The sequence below is a fragment of the Podarcis liolepis genome, assembly GCF_965112155.1.
Source record: "Podarcis liolepis genome assembly, chromosome: 3".
NCBI lineage: Eukaryota > Metazoa > Chordata > Lepidosauria > Squamata > Lacertidae > Podarcis > Podarcis liolepis.
In genome coordinates this window covers 19,731,517-19,747,807 of record NC_139557.1, presented here as the reverse complement: position 1 = coordinate 19,747,807, position 16,291 = coordinate 19,731,517, and the positions used below count along the sequence as shown (strand labels likewise).

At 39.3% G+C, this 16,291-nt stretch overlaps 2 protein-coding genes and 1 long non-coding RNA gene across 8 annotated transcripts in view; 2 read left to right on the top strand and 1 right to left on the bottom strand.

Annotated features, from left to right (window-relative positions):
• LOC310703468 overlaps positions 1-16,291 on the top strand; it is a 155,531-nt gene that overhangs the window by 30,778 nt on the left and 108,462 nt on the right. The window lies entirely within an intron of this gene.
• Positions 1-16,291, bottom strand: part of GEN1 (GEN1 Holliday junction 5' flap endonuclease) — an 88,341-nt gene that overhangs the window by 28,973 nt on the left and 43,077 nt on the right. The gene's annotated exons all lie outside the window — the stretch shown is intronic.
• Positions 1-16,291, top strand: part of SMC6 (structural maintenance of chromosomes 6) — a 33,068-nt gene that overhangs the window by 5,036 nt on the left and 11,741 nt on the right. For all 4 annotated transcript variants that reach the window (XR_014524054.1, XM_083495495.1, XM_083495494.1 and 1 more), the window contains exons 4-19: positions 1,132-1,237; positions 2,150-2,286; positions 3,815-3,876; positions 4,462-4,542; positions 4,851-4,952; positions 5,494-5,613; positions 5,698-5,796; positions 6,889-7,035; positions 7,303-7,391; positions 9,008-9,178; positions 10,378-10,556; positions 11,883-12,084; positions 12,942-13,056; positions 14,251-14,411; positions 14,522-14,657; positions 15,399-15,479. Coding sequence is in view for 3 of the 4 variants with exons in the window: in XM_083495495.1 (XP_083351621.1) it covers positions 1,132-1,237; positions 2,150-2,286; positions 3,815-3,876; positions 4,462-4,542; positions 4,851-4,952; positions 5,494-5,613; positions 5,698-5,796; positions 6,889-7,035; positions 7,303-7,391; positions 9,008-9,178; positions 10,378-10,556; positions 11,883-12,084; positions 12,942-13,056; positions 14,251-14,411; positions 14,522-14,657; positions 15,399-15,479 (1,988 nt within the window). In the remaining variant the exon portion in view is untranslated. The remainder of the gene's footprint in view (positions 1-1,131; positions 1,238-2,149; positions 2,287-3,814; positions 3,877-4,461; positions 4,543-4,850; positions 4,953-5,493; positions 5,614-5,697; positions 5,797-6,888; positions 7,036-7,302; positions 7,392-9,007; positions 9,179-10,377; positions 10,557-11,882; positions 12,085-12,941; positions 13,057-14,250; positions 14,412-14,521; positions 14,658-15,398; positions 15,480-16,291) is intronic.

Below are 16,291 nucleotides of genomic sequence, written 5' to 3'. Positions count from 1 at the left end.
ACAAACAATAAAGAAGCAAATTTATTACCTCTCAAACAATAACTAAGATACATATGAGAGATAAGATGCTTGGAGAGAAGGAACAGCAAAAAGAGAAAGCCCCTCTTATGAGTGGTCATTATTCTTATATGTATTTAAGCGTTTCTTTGGAACACAGAAACTGTTTTATCAGGTCAGACTTGACTGTCATGTCCAGTGTTGTACATTGTAGCTGACAGTAGCTCTCTGGTCTCAGGCATGCTCTTTCACATCATTGCCTATCAGAAACTATATTGCATTACATGGACTTTTTGCCCTACTGTTCATATTTTTCCTCTCTCCCTACAAATAAGTTTGAGCCTGTATCAGAAGAGGGCAATACAATCAGTTAGGCTCTTTTCCACAAAAGCTTATAACCAAATGAATTTCACTAATGAAATCTATCTTACTTATTATTTTGCAGTTATTTCTATTGAATCATTGAACAGAATAAGAATCCTCTATTTTCTAACTTTACCTTGCTAATTTTGCAGTGAATATGTTGACACACTGAGTTATCATCAAAGCCCACTTTGTGACTGTCAAAAAAAGATTGGCACTATGTACTCATGCTGCTCAGTTGAGCTTTTCCAATTGGTTCAGGGCCTCCTGACCCACGAGATGTGAAAGAACCATCAATGGCTTGCTGTGATATGTTTGTGTAACACTTAAGAGAATGCTAGTTACAAAATTCTTGTAGTTATTTCATAAAATGTATGGGCCACTTTTGTAAAAAATAAAAATTAAGCTATATGATGCAATTAATACCAATACATTATTAAAGTGTACATTAAAAACTCCGTAATGCAACACATTTTCACAATACAGCAGCAAATATGAAACAAACGAATATTGAAGTTATAGTTGACCTAGTCTCTCATGAGAAAAAGTGTCATTGAGTTATTTCTACCCAAGAGTGTTTTTATGTTATGTGATCACATGCTTTATAACCCAGTAGCTTCTTTAGGAGTGGTCTTTTAAAAAAAGAAAAAGAAAAATAAGGGGAGAGGAGGAATGGTCTTTAAAAAAAGAAAAAGGAATAAGAGCCGTTTTTTGCTGTCTTAAAAATAGCTTGCCAACTGTTAAGAGCTTAATAAATGTTGCTCCATTCAGGTGGGAAGAGTGCTGTGTTAACGGCCCTTATGGTTGGTCTTGGAGGGAAAGCTACAGTGACAAATCGAGGGACATCTTTGAAAGTATTTGTGAAAGATGGACAGAGGTAAGTCAAAATCCAGTATTAAGGCAGAACGAGTAAGAACAGTACCAGGGAGGGAGGGAAGAATTTCCTGTTCCTCCAGAAATACTCTGCAATCTTTGAGGCCAGTGTCAGGTGGTGAGATCTCTGCAAGAGTAATACATATTAGCTAGCTACCTACACCAACCATTTGTGGTGTCAGCAATCTTTGAGGCCAGTGTCAGCCATTTGTTAGGTCCCAGGAGAGGTTAATCCGAAGTCTGTACAACTCCTCCAGTCCATCTTGGAACTGTTGCAGTCTGCAGATGTTACGGCTTGAGTGTTAGGTTATGCCTTTTTTCTTACCCTGCCTCCTGGTCTAGAAACATTGGGCACTGTTTACTGATATTTGTGTTCATTTTTACAAAGGTGTTGTGTACCATGAATTAAAAATATCTTCCTTGGCATAAGGCTTAGAGTCCTTATTTACTATTTCATAAAATACGCTGCTTGATTGTAAAACAAACAAAGCGGTTTACAAAAAGATAAAACAAGAAAATCAAGAAAAATTCACAACCATGCTTTTAAACATACAAAAAGTTAAAATACTAAAACAGATCTCCTCAACTTCTGAGCTCCTAGGTGGGCTTGTCTAAACAAGAATATTTGTAGCAGGCACCAGAAAGAGTACAGTGAAGGTGCCTGCTTGATCTCAAGAGTGCAGGTGCTGCCACACTTTACAGCTGCGGAATGCGTCTAATGTGGCACCTGTAGTATTGCCAATTCCGCCAATTGAAGCGGTCTAGTGGGCACATGTTGGGTAAGGCAATCTCATAGGTGACCTGGTTGCAAGTTGTTAAGGGCTTTATATGCTACTGGCAACACCTTGAACTTGGTTAAAAAGATAATTTCTTGAATTTACATGTTAATTAAAATCAGCTCATTTTTTGTCTTCAGTTCTGCAGATGTTTCAATAACGCTGCGAAACCGAGGTGAAGATGCGTTTAAACCACAGCAGTATGGTGACTCTATCACCATCAGTCAACGCATAAACTTGGAAGGACATCGTAATTACAAACTGAAAAGCAGCACAGGTACTTTTAATTTTTATGAAGTATTCAAAGAAGCTCTATTTTTAGAAGAAACGTGAGGTGAGCTGCCTTCTTTCTTAAATACAGTAAGCCCACAGCTTGTGTGCATTTAACTTGTATGCATTCAGGCTTACCTGCATGGCATTTTTTTGAACAAAATGAAAAAGGGGGTGGGGTTCTGGGGAAAATGAAGTTGACAATCCTACCTGACGTTGAACCTATTGACTCTGCAATTTTAGGCGCGATCCCTGGAACGTAACCCCCACATAAGTTGTGGGCCTCCTGTATCCTCTTGTAAATGTTGGTATAACATGAGCATGCAGATACCTTGTATTGCTCAATATTTTTTTTGTTGGACTGCTTTGGCTTGCTTCATCATTAGCAAGGGTAATGATAGGATTGTGTCTGCATTATACTGGTGTCTACCATGATGTTGTAGGCATAGTAATAAGTCAGAAGGATTGGCCTGGTTTTTCACTCCTCAGGCTTCCCTGTCGTTGTTACTAGTCCATCTGCATTCCCCAGCCTGATCATTAGTATTACATCAGTTTTAATCTAAATTGTACACAGGGAAGCTCAAACAATTTTTTTAAAGGGGCAAATTAGGAAAACTCAGGATTGTTTCTCTTCTTTTTGTCAGATTGTCATCCTTGGTGTGAGTCTTCTTCTCTATTCTCTCCCCTATCATGCATTTTTGCGGTTATTTAAATAAAAAAGGCATTTCAATTTTGTTCCTCCTCCAAGTCACCTTCTGTGTCCCACTCTTCTTGCTTTGCATGTCTCCCTCTGGTGCCATGCCCTACCCCCCTTTGTTATGACTTCACAGAGGAAGGGGAAAGTGTAGAAATCCACTGCCTTGCTAAACATAAACATGTGATAAAGCAACAGGAGAAAGCCTTGGCAGTAGCTGCAGAGCGAGCTCCTCTGGCCCTTCCTCTACTATTACAGTACAAGTTCATAAAAAAGCAGCAGTGCTTTCCACGGTACATTAGTTGTCCTGGCTGTAGCCACGGCCAGAGAGTTGATTTGCCCTCCAACCTCAGTGGTATGGCCTGGTTGTGCCTCATGAAACCTGAACTGCTGAAGTATTTTGCGCACCCCCCATCTCCTAGAGATGCCTTTCTCGAACATTCAGCTTTGCATAGGCCTAGGCTATGCTGGCTTTTTCTTTTTCCTCCTTTGTTCAAATTTTGGTCCAGCTAATGTTCTCCTCTCCCGATTACTAAGGAGTTCTATAAAAGGCCAGCCACAGAACAGAACTAAGGAAACAGTAGAAGTAGAGGTCTCCAGGGGAAAAATCTGGTCACACGGTTCCTGTGGTCTGAGCAGTAGGAGGGATCATTTGGGCACCAAGACAAAGCAACATCCTGGACATTTTTAGGGGGAATGGAGGGTATATAAATGCAATAAATACAAATAAGTGTTCATTCTCAGCACCAATATTCTGTTCTACACTAAAGGTATAATTTAATTGGTGTTACGTTGTAATTTTAAAAATCTGATTATGGTTTATTCTCACTTTTATATTCAGGTGCCATAATTTCATCCAAGAAGGAAGAACTTACTGCCATCCTAGATCACTTTAATATCCAGGTAAGTCTAAATTTGTTTACTTCTACATATAACACCTAATAGATGATTTTTAAAAATTGATTTGATTCTCTTTGCTTAAGGGTGTGTAGACAATTACTGCAGCTTATGATTCCTCCCCTCCTTGAATTGAAGCCCCTATGCTCAAACTCTTATAGCAACTTTTCGTGCGTCACGAGAAACTGGTTTTGGGTGGTAGTGACTGAGTGTATTGTCAAAAGGTTCCTCTGGGTGTACTGTTTGCAGTGCAGTTCTCTGGATTGTGGCCAGTGGTTATGTGGAATTTGCATTTACATTTTAAAAACAAACTTGCCCGTTAAAGCTCTTCTGACATCCTGTTTCAGTGAGCCGTTTGTGACTTCTCAAATTCTTAAAATAGTAAAGGTGCCGTAAAGGAAAATCTTCATGAACTTTTATGTGGTTACGCTTGAGATAAAAGCCGTTACGCTTGAGATACTGTTACAACCATAATAATTTATCTTGTCTTGCAATGTTGAAGAGAATTTCTGAATTTCAAGTGACTGCTTACTTAAATATTGACTACTTGCCAAAGCTAAACAAAATAGTAAGTGACTTTTGTTGTTGCAGGTGGATAATCCTGTATCTATACTCACTCAGGAAATGAGCAAACAGTTCTTACAATCTAAAAATGAAGGTGACAAATACAAGGTAAACAAAACTACCATATGATGTTTTCGGTAATCCATCGGGGAGTGTATGGGGTGTTAGTAGAGGGGGTAGTACCTCTGGTGGGGGACATGTCGTGCTTCTTCTGGGATAGTTTGTCCACCTTTACATTCAGTGGATAGCCATAGTGCTGCTTCTTTATGTTCTTATCGTGCACATGTTGAGTGAGGTGGGTGGAGCGGGTAACTAGGGCTTTAATGAAATGTGTAAGTATAAATGGACTGCATTCATAATTCTTAGTCTTTTAGAAAGTCAGTTATAGAACATGAACTTGTGTTTTCTTGCATTAGTTCTTTATGAAGGCAACACAGTTGGAGCAGATGAAAGAAGATTATGCATACATTATGGAAACCAAAGCAAGAACTCATGATCAGATTGAACAAGGAGCAAAGGTATTATAAACAGTAATGTTATGTTTCCCAGGCGGGAAGGTAAACGGTGTTTCCGTGCGCTGTTCTGGTTTCAGTGTTCTGTTGCGCTAGAAGCGGCTTAGTCATGCTGGCCACATAACCCGGAAAAACTGTCTGCAGACAAACACTGGCTCCCTCAGCCTGTAAAGCGAGATGAGTGCTGCAACCCTAGAGTCATCTGCGACTGGACTTAACTGTCAGGGGTCCTTTATCTTTACCTTTTAGTCCTACAAAATAAATTCCTAACACTGATTTATTCTTCATGAAGCATCATCGTCACTTTTTAAAAATATATACTATTTTGTTAAAGATTTTGTGCAAACAAGCAAAAGCAATTACAACAGAATCTCATACAAATGATTTTGTAAAAACACAACTGCAACTAAACAATGCACAGATGCAGTAAAATCTTTAGTAACATACATAATCTGATACTGAGCTTCCTAGACAGCTCCTTTGGAAAGAAATGGTCCTAGTATCTGTACTGCTGTCATCTCCAACAACATTTTGTGTCTCTCCTTAGTATCTTGAAGAACTTCGGAAGCGTTATTTGGAGAAGGAGGATCGTTACAAAAGTATTGCTTTTGTGAGTGAAATGCAGGATGAACTGAAGAAGTTACAGCACCAAATAGCTTGGGCAATGGTAATTTGTTGTTTCAGTACCTATATATGGGTTTAAATTGTGTCATATTTATTGTGTGATGCTTACATTAATCTTACATTTTAGGTGAGAGACACTGAAAATGGAGTTGAAACACTCAGAGATGATATTGGTGCTCTAGAAGCAAGAACTGGAAAATTTGTTGAGAAAGTGAAAGAATGGCAGGTATATATGCATTTATTGCAAATACTGGCTTGAATTGCTTTGATTCTCTTGTTCAAGTGAAGCATTGTTTTTGTTTCTTTAATGACTTGGCGAGACGAACACAGCCAGTTTTAAAATCTTACCTGTACTCTTTAAAAAATAGGTTAGTGTGACTGGTGTCTTCTGAGACTGCATCACAAAATGTCAGATCTGTTAAGCAGCCTGCTTTATTGTCACCTCTCATCAAAGCCTTAGCCTTCATGCAAGGATCACAAGAAGAAAATACAGGTGCTTCTTGTACAGGTTCACATGAATGCCCTTGCATGAGCTATTTGGCCATCTAGTTAAATGTGTGCTACTTGTGAGCTTTCTCATATAAGTAAATTGCATTTAGAAGACGAGAAGCTAATATCTCAGTTTTGAGTTACTTTGAGTTACGTGTCAGCTTTGATCGGCTTTTGTATATAATCTAATAAATGATCAACAAAGATTTTGTAGAAAATAATTCAGTGCTCCTATTACTGCCCTGTAATAGTTGGCATTTGAGCTGATTTTTTTGTTTACATGTGTCCTTTAATGAAGCCAAGTTGAGACAACCATTTGGTCAAGAGTGGATACCACGGCCAGGCCGAAGCCATCGATAGGTCTACCCAAACCACCTCTGGTTGGCTGCCCTCTCTGGCCAGAACCTAAAGTGTAGCTTGGATACGATGCTGCTTAGTTGATCAGAAAAGGGCAAGAACAGCTTCCTGGTATTTTTGCCAGGGGCTTCATCTTGCCCAAGGGGGCTGGGATGGATACCCTGGCCCTCTTTTGTTGTCAGAAGAGGACTCCAAGATTGAAGTACTCACAGTACTAGGCTGCCCATCAGTTTGTACTAGGCTCAGCTGTAAGGTTCCCAGTTAAAACCAGAGGCCTGACATTATGTTAATGAAATTCAGAATGAAGTGTTGTCTGGAAAGTAAAAGGTGACCATACTTCATCTGCAAAGTGTTGACCCTTTCTCCCGTTCCAAGTCATGGCTGATTTGTCTCAACTTCCTTTGGATCATTCTCTGCACATTCACCTAATTTCTCTGGTATAATGAGATTTCTGATTGTTCTCTCTTTTCAGACTAAGGTAAAAGATGCAGAAGGAAAACACAGAACTATGCAAGACAAGCTAGAGAAGATAACAGAAGAAGCTCAGGCATTAGAACCATCATGTGCTGCTTTGAAAGCAGACGTTCTATCTAAAAGAAGAGCAAAGAATGATGCAGAGGTTTGTGGATGTAAAGTTCAGACTTAGAAGTTCTGTAAGAATTTGCCACACACAAATGGTCTAGGCATACTTTAGTATTTTGTGCAGATCTGCACTGAAATCAGACACACAGATTCTTTTATCAGCAGAGTTGAGTGTCTTGGATTGTAAAAGGCATGAAAGCAGAGTAACGGGTCAAATGAGTATAATTTCAAAAAAGGCAGAAGAAATCTCTTGTAAGTTTGTTCCACTCAGTTGTTCACCAGAGTTTTGCTTTCCTTGTTTAAGGCAGCATATAATCGGTCTCAAAATGAATTGAAACGCTTGGTGAAAGACCATGAACAGCTTTGCAAAAAAATTGAGGAACTGAAGACCAGGTAATGTTTCATTTTCTAAATATGTTGTATCAAAAAGAGAAGTGAGTAAACGGGCATTTTGTTACCCAAAACCACTATATATACATATTTATCTGAAAGAAACATGTAATGACAAACAAGAAGTTGAAACATTTCTCCTCTATGTTATCGATAATTTCCTAAAAGTTCACTTTATGTTTAAACAAGACTGACCAAGTTGAAAACAGAGAAGTTGAAATTTATTATAAGCAACCTTTTAAATCTCTTGAGTATATATCAGCTTATTAAACTTAATTATATTAAATTTATTTAACTACTTATTAAACTCCGCTAAAACTGTGCTCTGGTTATCTCACACTTTGACTACTCCTATCTTCTATCTGGCTGTCTGTTTTGGAAACTTCATTGCAAAATCAAAATGTCCATCTTCAGATAATTATTTTTTGTCAGAAGCCTTTAATGCCACTTCTGCGTCATGCAGAAACTCTCCTTAAATGCTTTTTGCGTCCTTGCTTCATTAAAGGAAAAAGAAAACCCTTATGAGGGCCCCCTCACTTAAAGATGCTAGCTTTTCTTTTTAGAAGTGCCACAATCACTTGCCCATTTTGGTTTTCCTTTTCTGGATTTAAAATACCCTTTTTGATATTGGGTAACTAGTACTTTAGCATTATTCCAAATGCAGCAACACTATGTGTATAATGGTACTATGATTTGTCAATTGGACAAATCTCCGAGAGAAGCCCTTTATTATTATTATTCATATTATTACTGTTTTACAACTGCTACTGGACTATCCACCAGAACCACAAGTTCCATCAGCATAGATGTGAAGCTAGCCCCCACCCCCCGAACAGCACCTTACTTTTATTTACACAGAGTCTCATTTGCTATTTTGTTGCCCATTCAGTCACTTTGGAAATACCCTTTTGGAGCCCTTTGCTGCTTGGGTTGTAAAGATCTTTAAAAATTGGTTACTCCACTGGAATCTAGATAAATGTATAAGCATCTTAAATAGCACTGATCTCTAATAAAGATGAGTGTGGGGGCTGGCTGCTTACTTCCCTCCTTTGTGATAATTTTCTGTCTCCCCCTCCTTTCTGCTACTTGTTTGTTCATCACTTGCTGATCCATAAGAGGATGTGTCATTTCGTATGATAGCTAAGTGTACTCTGAAACCTTTGGTGGTAGACTTTATCAAATATAAATCTGCCCACTTTATCCCCCTTGCCCTGTTTCCTCTCTCTGTTTTCCCCATTTTCTATTTAGAGTGTATATTCCTTGCAGGCAGAAAGATGTCTCTAAGATGCAAAGAGTGATGTATAAATAATAATTATATAATTAATCTACAGTGCTTTGCTAAAAGCAGGTAGAAAAGCACATGCTGCTGCCTTTTGTTCAGAGAATGGTAAATAACATAAGTCTCTGTGGGATTTTAAAAATCTATAAATGCAACCTTAAAATCTGTATATTCGTGTTTATTTTAAAATGCAAGTGTGAAACTGTGGCTAGCCAGTTTTGATTAAACTCAAATGCTGCATGCATAAAAGCTGCCCCAAAGGAAAGATGTATGTCACAAAAGTATTCCTCCAGAGCAGCTCTTTAATATAATACTGTGTTTGGTTTGCATGATGTTACAGTGCTGAACAAATTTCGGAGCCTGAAACATTGGAAAAACAAGCAAGAATTGAACGAGCAGCTAAGGAAGAGCAGTTAAGGACACTTCTTGATCAAGAAGAATCAAATGATAACCAAATAAAGCAGTTTCAAGAGGCTATAAAAGTATACAAGGAAGAGGCTTCGAGGCTTAAGTAAGTTTTTGAGATGTAACTGTGGTTATTACTTGATTTGTGTTTTGTGCTATGTTGGGCTTCTGAGCATTTATTTTTCTTGCTCTGTGGACCACAGCTTCATTCAGCTTTTTCCTGCCAGGCATATTTGTCTGAGGAGAAGCATGTATGTTCAACTCTTTCTTGGTTAGTTTTGGGAAGGGACAAGGGATCGTTTCAGTTTCAGTTCCCAGTTGTTTTTCTTCAAGGGGTAGAGGTGATTGCCTTTTTGGTAAAGACATCTGACATCCCACTTTGCAAACAAACACATATTTTTTTAAAAAAATGAAAAACAATAAAAGAAGTTATTTTATGAGCTTCCTCTGGAGAAAGGCACCCAAGGTACCAATTTGGAGAATGTGTTATTAAATACAAATGGCTTGCAGTTTTGCAAACATCTTCCTGATGATTAGTTGGAATCTTCTTTCTTGTAAATTGAAGCCATTGGTTTGGGACCTACTGTCAAGAGCAGGAGAAAACAAGCTTGCTCCATCTTCCATGTGACAGCCCTATTAGATATTTGAAGATGGCTATTTCCTCTCAGTTGTTTCTTTTTCAGGCTAAACATACAGAAATGAAGCTCCCTTATTTTGGTCATTGGATGTGGCATGTTGTTTACTTAATCTTGTTACAGTGAAACCTTGGTTCTTGAACTTAATCCGTTCTGGGAGTCCATTTGACTCCCAAAACTGTTCAAAAACTAAGGTGTGGCTTCTGATTGGCTGCAGGAGCTTCCTGCACTCAAATGAAAGCTGCGTTGGACATTCAGCTTCCGAAAAACGTTTGCAAACCGGAACACTTACTTCCGGGTTTGCAGCTTTCAGAACCCGATTTGTTTGACAACAAATCGAAGCCATTCGGGAAGGTATGACTGTATATTAATAGTATTCAAATGTGCTTGTTTGTATGTTATTCTATTTTTGTTTTGCTATGTTACTATGAAATTGTTTAGTAGTGTTTGTTTGAAATGCAAGCCTGTTTCTTTGTTACAAGTCACTTTGAGCTTGTTTTTGTGTGTGGAAAAACAAATAAAGTGAATCAATGATTGGCTTGGAAGCCCTGCTAAAGCAATTGTACCTTATAAGCAATCAGGTGGTGTGCAAAAGGCTACCTGTTTCTATAAAATGGACTAGGCCTTAATAATAATGCATGATATTTCAGTAGCTTCTTTGTTGTTTTAGGAAGGAAGAATTGGAACTGAAGCAAATATTGGATTCTCAGCAACGAAAGCTAACAGAGTTAAAGGAGAGCAAAACAGATCAACTGAAAAGGTTTGGACAGTATATGCCAAAGCTCTGTAAAGCAATTGAAGAGGCTCACCAGCTGGGGCAGTTTAAATACAAACCATTAGGACCCGTAGGTAATTTATAATTCTCCTTGTAAATAATTTTTAAACATTGAAAAGTAGACTATGGATACTGCATCGCAATTTTAATGGTTCTCAGATTTGATCCTGAAATAGAAATAGTAAACTTTGTGATTTCTTGATGTACGTCCATGGCTGTGTTCTTCTTCACCAGGATGAATAAGGAAGTAATTTTCTTTAGGTCTTGAGAAAAATGGTGACAGTGGGAGACTCTTAAATTCCTATTCCCCAACTATTTCACAGTCTTAGCTGTGCTTTTATAACCCTCTTCAGATATTTGCACGAATCGTCCTGCATACCTCTGCCCCCATCCCCAGTTTTACACATTGCAGTTAATCTGCAAGTTAATGTACAAGTAGTCCATAGTTGGTCTATAAGTAGTATACTGACCACCAAGTAGTGTGCATATATTGAGGATTTGCATTTTAAAAACAGGCTACCATGACTTTGTTGTGGTTTTTTTGCGTGCTTCAGTATTGGGAATACTTACTCTTGTTTTGTTTTGGGCCACTGTGTGAAAAAAAGATTTTGTACTAGGTAGGCCTTTGGTCTTATTTAACAGGGCCGCACTTGCGTTCTTAGGAGTGGCTGGCCACCTTTGCTTCATTGTAAAGTGGTTTCAGCCTTGCCAGGAGGTTATAGCTTGTGGATTTACATTCATTTTAGTGGAATAATCTTCTGGGAAGTTGCTTTTAGAATAAAAGTTCAAACCTTTTTTGATATTTGTTGCCTTCTATAGAAAGGCAAGAACTTTACACTGAATAAAAAATGGAAAAAGCAAGGATAAGAAAAAAATATTTGAAAAGTGTATTGAAGTTTTGAGGTATTTTTTTTTAAAAAATTCAAAAACTGTGCCATTCATAGGCCAAGATAAGCATTGTCTCTCCTGTTGGTTTCAAAGGATTTAAATCTCCTGCATGATAGAAACATAGTCACAGGCCCAAACTAAATTTGACATTAATGGCTTGCAGGTATGTAAACCGCACTTTCATTACATTTTAAACAGCCATTGCATATGCACATTCAATCTCTCTCCCCCTCCCTCCCTCCCTGATTCCCCCTCCCCACATAAGCTGCTATTAGTTTTGGATGTGGAGCTCCAAAACTCCTGCAGCGGCTACTAAAACCCCCCATTCATGAGCATTTAAATTGCTTTGATGTCTCGTTTGGTGAACTTCTGAAAATGGAGTTACCTCCAAGCTACCTTTTATATTACTATGGCATTTTCACACAAGAGGGGGTGAGAACTTCAGGCTGCGGCGTTCAGATGGTTTAATGTTGACATTACATACAATGCTGAGACTTTCTTCTTGCATTCAGGTGCTTTTATTCATCTGAAAGATCCTGATTTTGCGCTGGCTATTGAGACATGTTTAAAAAGCTTGATCGTGGGATTTTGCTGTGATAATCATAAAGATGAACGAACTTTACAGATGTTAATGTCCAGATTCTGTCAATCTGGTTCTCGTCCTCAAATCATTGTTAGTTCTTTCCAAAATAAGCTTCATGATGTAAGCCAAAGGTGAGTGTATCTGACACGTGGTCTGTGTAAACTGGAATTTTGAATTTTCATTAAGGGTTTATAGTTATGCTGCATTACTGTTGAGGGTCATTGATAGAACTATTGACTTAATGGTAACTTAGATATTTGCTATTGTCACCCTTAGTTCTAACAAATACTATGGGACAAGATACCTTATTTCAGATAGTATACAAATGGTTTCATTTCCCAGTTCTTTGACAGCAGCCTGTTTGCAGAATATCAAAGTTCAGTATCTAAGGCTGCACACCATAAGTATTTTACTAATAATTAAACCCACTGAACTCAGTGGAAGTTATGTTGGAATAAACACGCATAAGATTGGGCTGTAAGATTAGTTAATTGGTTATGTAAAATTATTCATAATGTTAATAATGTTAATGAACTTGGCTGCTTATGCTGATTTGCAGCGGAATCAGGTACCTCACTGATACAGCTTTGAGCTGATTAATTAGAATTCATCTTGCTGTATGCAGTGGTGCGCTTCTGTTCATGGAAGGACATTTGAGCCAAGTGAAGTTTCTGCTAATGAAAGTTCCTCCCCCCCCCCCGTGGCATGGGTGGTGGTGCGAGGGGCTGCACAAAACAGGAGGAATCAGCAAAGGTTTCCAGAGTTCTGCACTGATTTAAAGACCCCTTTTCAAATAGAATGACTTCATCCATGGGGACACACACACATCATTTTAGATAGATTTTCCAAATATGGTCAATATATTTATGCTTCTGAAAATGTAACTGAAATGCTCTATATGCCATGTTTTGTAAGACTGCAAGTGAAGTGACTGCATTGTAAGAACATAAAATAAAATACAAATGCTACTGTCCTTTTTTTGTAATAGTGCTGTTGTTCATCCTGAATTCCCGTCAGTCTTGGCCGCGCTAGACATCGATAATGCAGTAATAGCCAATTGCTTAATTGACATGCGGCGTATAGAAACAGTCCTGTTAATCAAAGTAAGATTTTATTCTCATACCTCTAGTGCATAGAAAGCCTTACTTGATGTTTCTATAACAGTTCAGATAATTCTGTATTACCTTGGACCAAAGATTTTCAACCTTTTTGAGTCCATAGCTCCCTTGACCAACTACATTCTTTCTGCGGCACCCTTGTGGGGCTCAGGAGCTCAGTTATGTCACCCCTTGCCTGCAGAGCCGGCAGTCTCTCACGCTTTCTCAAACACCCTCCCTTGTGGAGTGTTCCCTCAGCCGTCTCCTTGGGAGTCCTCTGGGCAGCCGCTGCCACTGCTGCTGCCCCTGATCTCTGAGCTGCCCCCCCTTGCCCAAATAGAGGTGACTCCTCACACTGCCCCACAGGGACCTAGGACTTGCTGTCCAATCCCAACAGCAAGGGCTGGACTCCCTGGCTTGCTTGCTTACTCCGAGGCCACCTCAGCTCCTAGCAACCAGCACCCCCTGACCAGCCCCGGAGGCACCATTCACCTGCAGAGTTTGTAGCTAGGGCTGCTGCAACAAACAGTTGTGGAAGCCATTGGGAGGCAGAGACATGAGAGGACATCAGAGGAAGGAAGGAAGGAAAGAGGGATAGAGGCCAGTGTTGCCTGCAGCACCCCTGACCATCCTTCAAGGCACCCAAGGGTGCCACGGCACACTGGTTGAAAACCACTCACTTAGACCATTCACTGCATGCTATTTCTATATCACATGTAACAGAAATAATTTTAAATGCCAGGTGTTTCTCAAATTGACTTGCTGGTTATGTTAGAGAGAGTGGAGTTTAACAAGATGTGAGATTCTTGCAGTGCATCGGAAAAGCTCGTTGGTTTCTGTCTACAGTTTCAAGAGAGATTGGCAGCTGATTTTATTTAAGGCAGGTAGACTGTAGTAGCCCCACTGTTCTCTCTCTGCAGGGAAGAAATATCCATGATTCTGAGAGAGGGAAAATTCTGCTGGGAAATATGTCACATCCCCTAAAGATGCATGCAGACAAGACAGCACTCCAGTGTGTGTTATAGTTGCCTACTGGATATTTTAAAGGACAGTTGCTCTGTGACTGACAGGAAGTAGCTTAATGGTCACATTAATTAATTAGTATATTTAAAAGTTGAGACATCAAGTTCCTTTTTACTCAGCTCTGAATACTCCAATCTCGGAGGAGAAAGTTTTTGTTATCCATGTTTTCCCCCCTAGAATAATGAGGACGCTCGTAGAATTATTCAACGAAACAATCTTCCGAAAAATTGTAGAGAAGCTTTCACTCGTGATGGTGATCAGGTGTTGCCAAGACAGTATTATTCTTGTGAACAGAATAGGCCCCACATCCTCAGCAAAGATGTGGAGGCAGACATAAGGTGAGCATCAGTTACTTACTAGCTTTCTGAACAAAACATATCGGAATTCTTGTGCTCTGCTGTTTTAGAATTTCTGTGTGCGTTTGTTAACAATACTTTGTTTCTTTAAGTCACTTGGAAAAAGAAGTTGGAAACAAAAACACCCAGCTGTCAGTATTTCAACAACGTATACGTTCTACTGAGAATTCTATAAGCGAAAATGAACATTTCCTTAAAACTCATCGTTGGGACCAAGAACAATTAAAAGTAAGAGATACGTAGGAAGAAGCTCCCATATTGGATAATTATTCTTAATTGTTGTTAATGTTTGATGTTGACATGCAGGAGCTTTTTAGAATATGTGTAATCCTTGTTTTTCCTAATTTCATGGCATTCATTGTTTCAAAAGTGTGCTAACATTGCGTGGCACACCAGTATAGGGGGGGAAAATGCTTTTGTAAATTTTAATTGGCAATGGGCTTTTAAACAGTATTTAGGGTTGTGTCTTCACGGTTCAAAAGAACCCTTGGGTTCAACAAACATCCACTGAGTGCTCTACAAAGTTCTCACCTTTGGCATGAGTTATCTATGCCTCTTAAATATTTTGTAGCTGTTAAATTGCTTTTCTGCTCGTGTTTACGAAGTCGTTTACTTGGGGGTAGCGAGTGAAATCGGATTGGATTTCAGCTAGCTAAAGTAGAAGCGGGTGGGCCCTTCCAACTGCTGGAGCTGCTGTGCAGTGGAAAGCCAGTATAATGCCTCCTAGAGCTTACCTGCACATTTTGCTTCATAACTTTTTCTTGGGAGGACTAGAGACAATTTTAAAACAATGAAGCTCAGAATCGGGGGGGGGGGGGCTTCTCCCAGGGGGTACCATTGATGGGCTTTGTGGGTCCTGGGATGGCAAGCTCTGTAGTAAGGGTATATTGGGTTGTAGCTTAAATGTCTGTATTAAATCCAGTGTGATTCTCCCCCCCCCCATAGCGTTTATTTTTATTGTCATTGCAGATAAAAGTGAATAAAATAAAGCTAAAAATTATGGAGCTCGAGAACGTGGAGGAACAGCAGTCAGTCATCATCTCTACATTAGTAAGAATTGCTCACTTTCTACCTTTCTAAGTATTTATATATCATAGAGGTGTTTGTGCTAGTGGCAGAGAGCATATTTTGTTATACTGATCAATAAGAATTCTAAGGATTCAACTTATTTCTTCTTTTTTTTAAGATGAGCAAGAAATGGGTTAATTTAAAGTGGTTATAATTCAACCAAAGAGGGGTGCTGGGTAGCTTAAAGACTAACAGCTTTGTTGTAGCCACAATAAACCTACTAGTGTTTAAGACTCTAGTAGTATAATCCTATGCATAGTTAAAAGCTCCCATTTCTGAGCCAGTGCAGACACACGGGCAGGAGAAGAGTGAGCTTTTTCTTTTGAGGAACTCCTCACTTATTGAACAGGAGTCTCAGTTAAAAGTTTCTTAACAGGGACTCATCTCCTCCCTCTTCCATTTGGGGCTTGGTTTCATCGGTATGCTGATGCTGCCCATCTACTTCTCTATAACATCTAAATCAATTATGATCTTGGACCAGCATGGCTGGATGCAGAGGTGGGCTGGATGAGGGCCAATAAACTGAAGCTAAATCCTAGTAAGGCAGAGTCCCTGTAGGTAAGTGATTCTTAGATCTGGGAAACTGGTGAACAGCCTCTCCTGTATAGGATTGCCCTCCCCATGAAGGAACAGGTACTTGTCAGAAGGTGCTCCTGTATCCATTGTTGTAGCTGGAGGCTCAGGTAGCTGTAGTGATTAGGAGTGTCTTTCTCCAACTTCTGCTGGTTTCCTAGCTATCATCATTCCTGGACAGGGGGTATCTTGGTCATAGGGAACTGTGTATTAGTAACCCT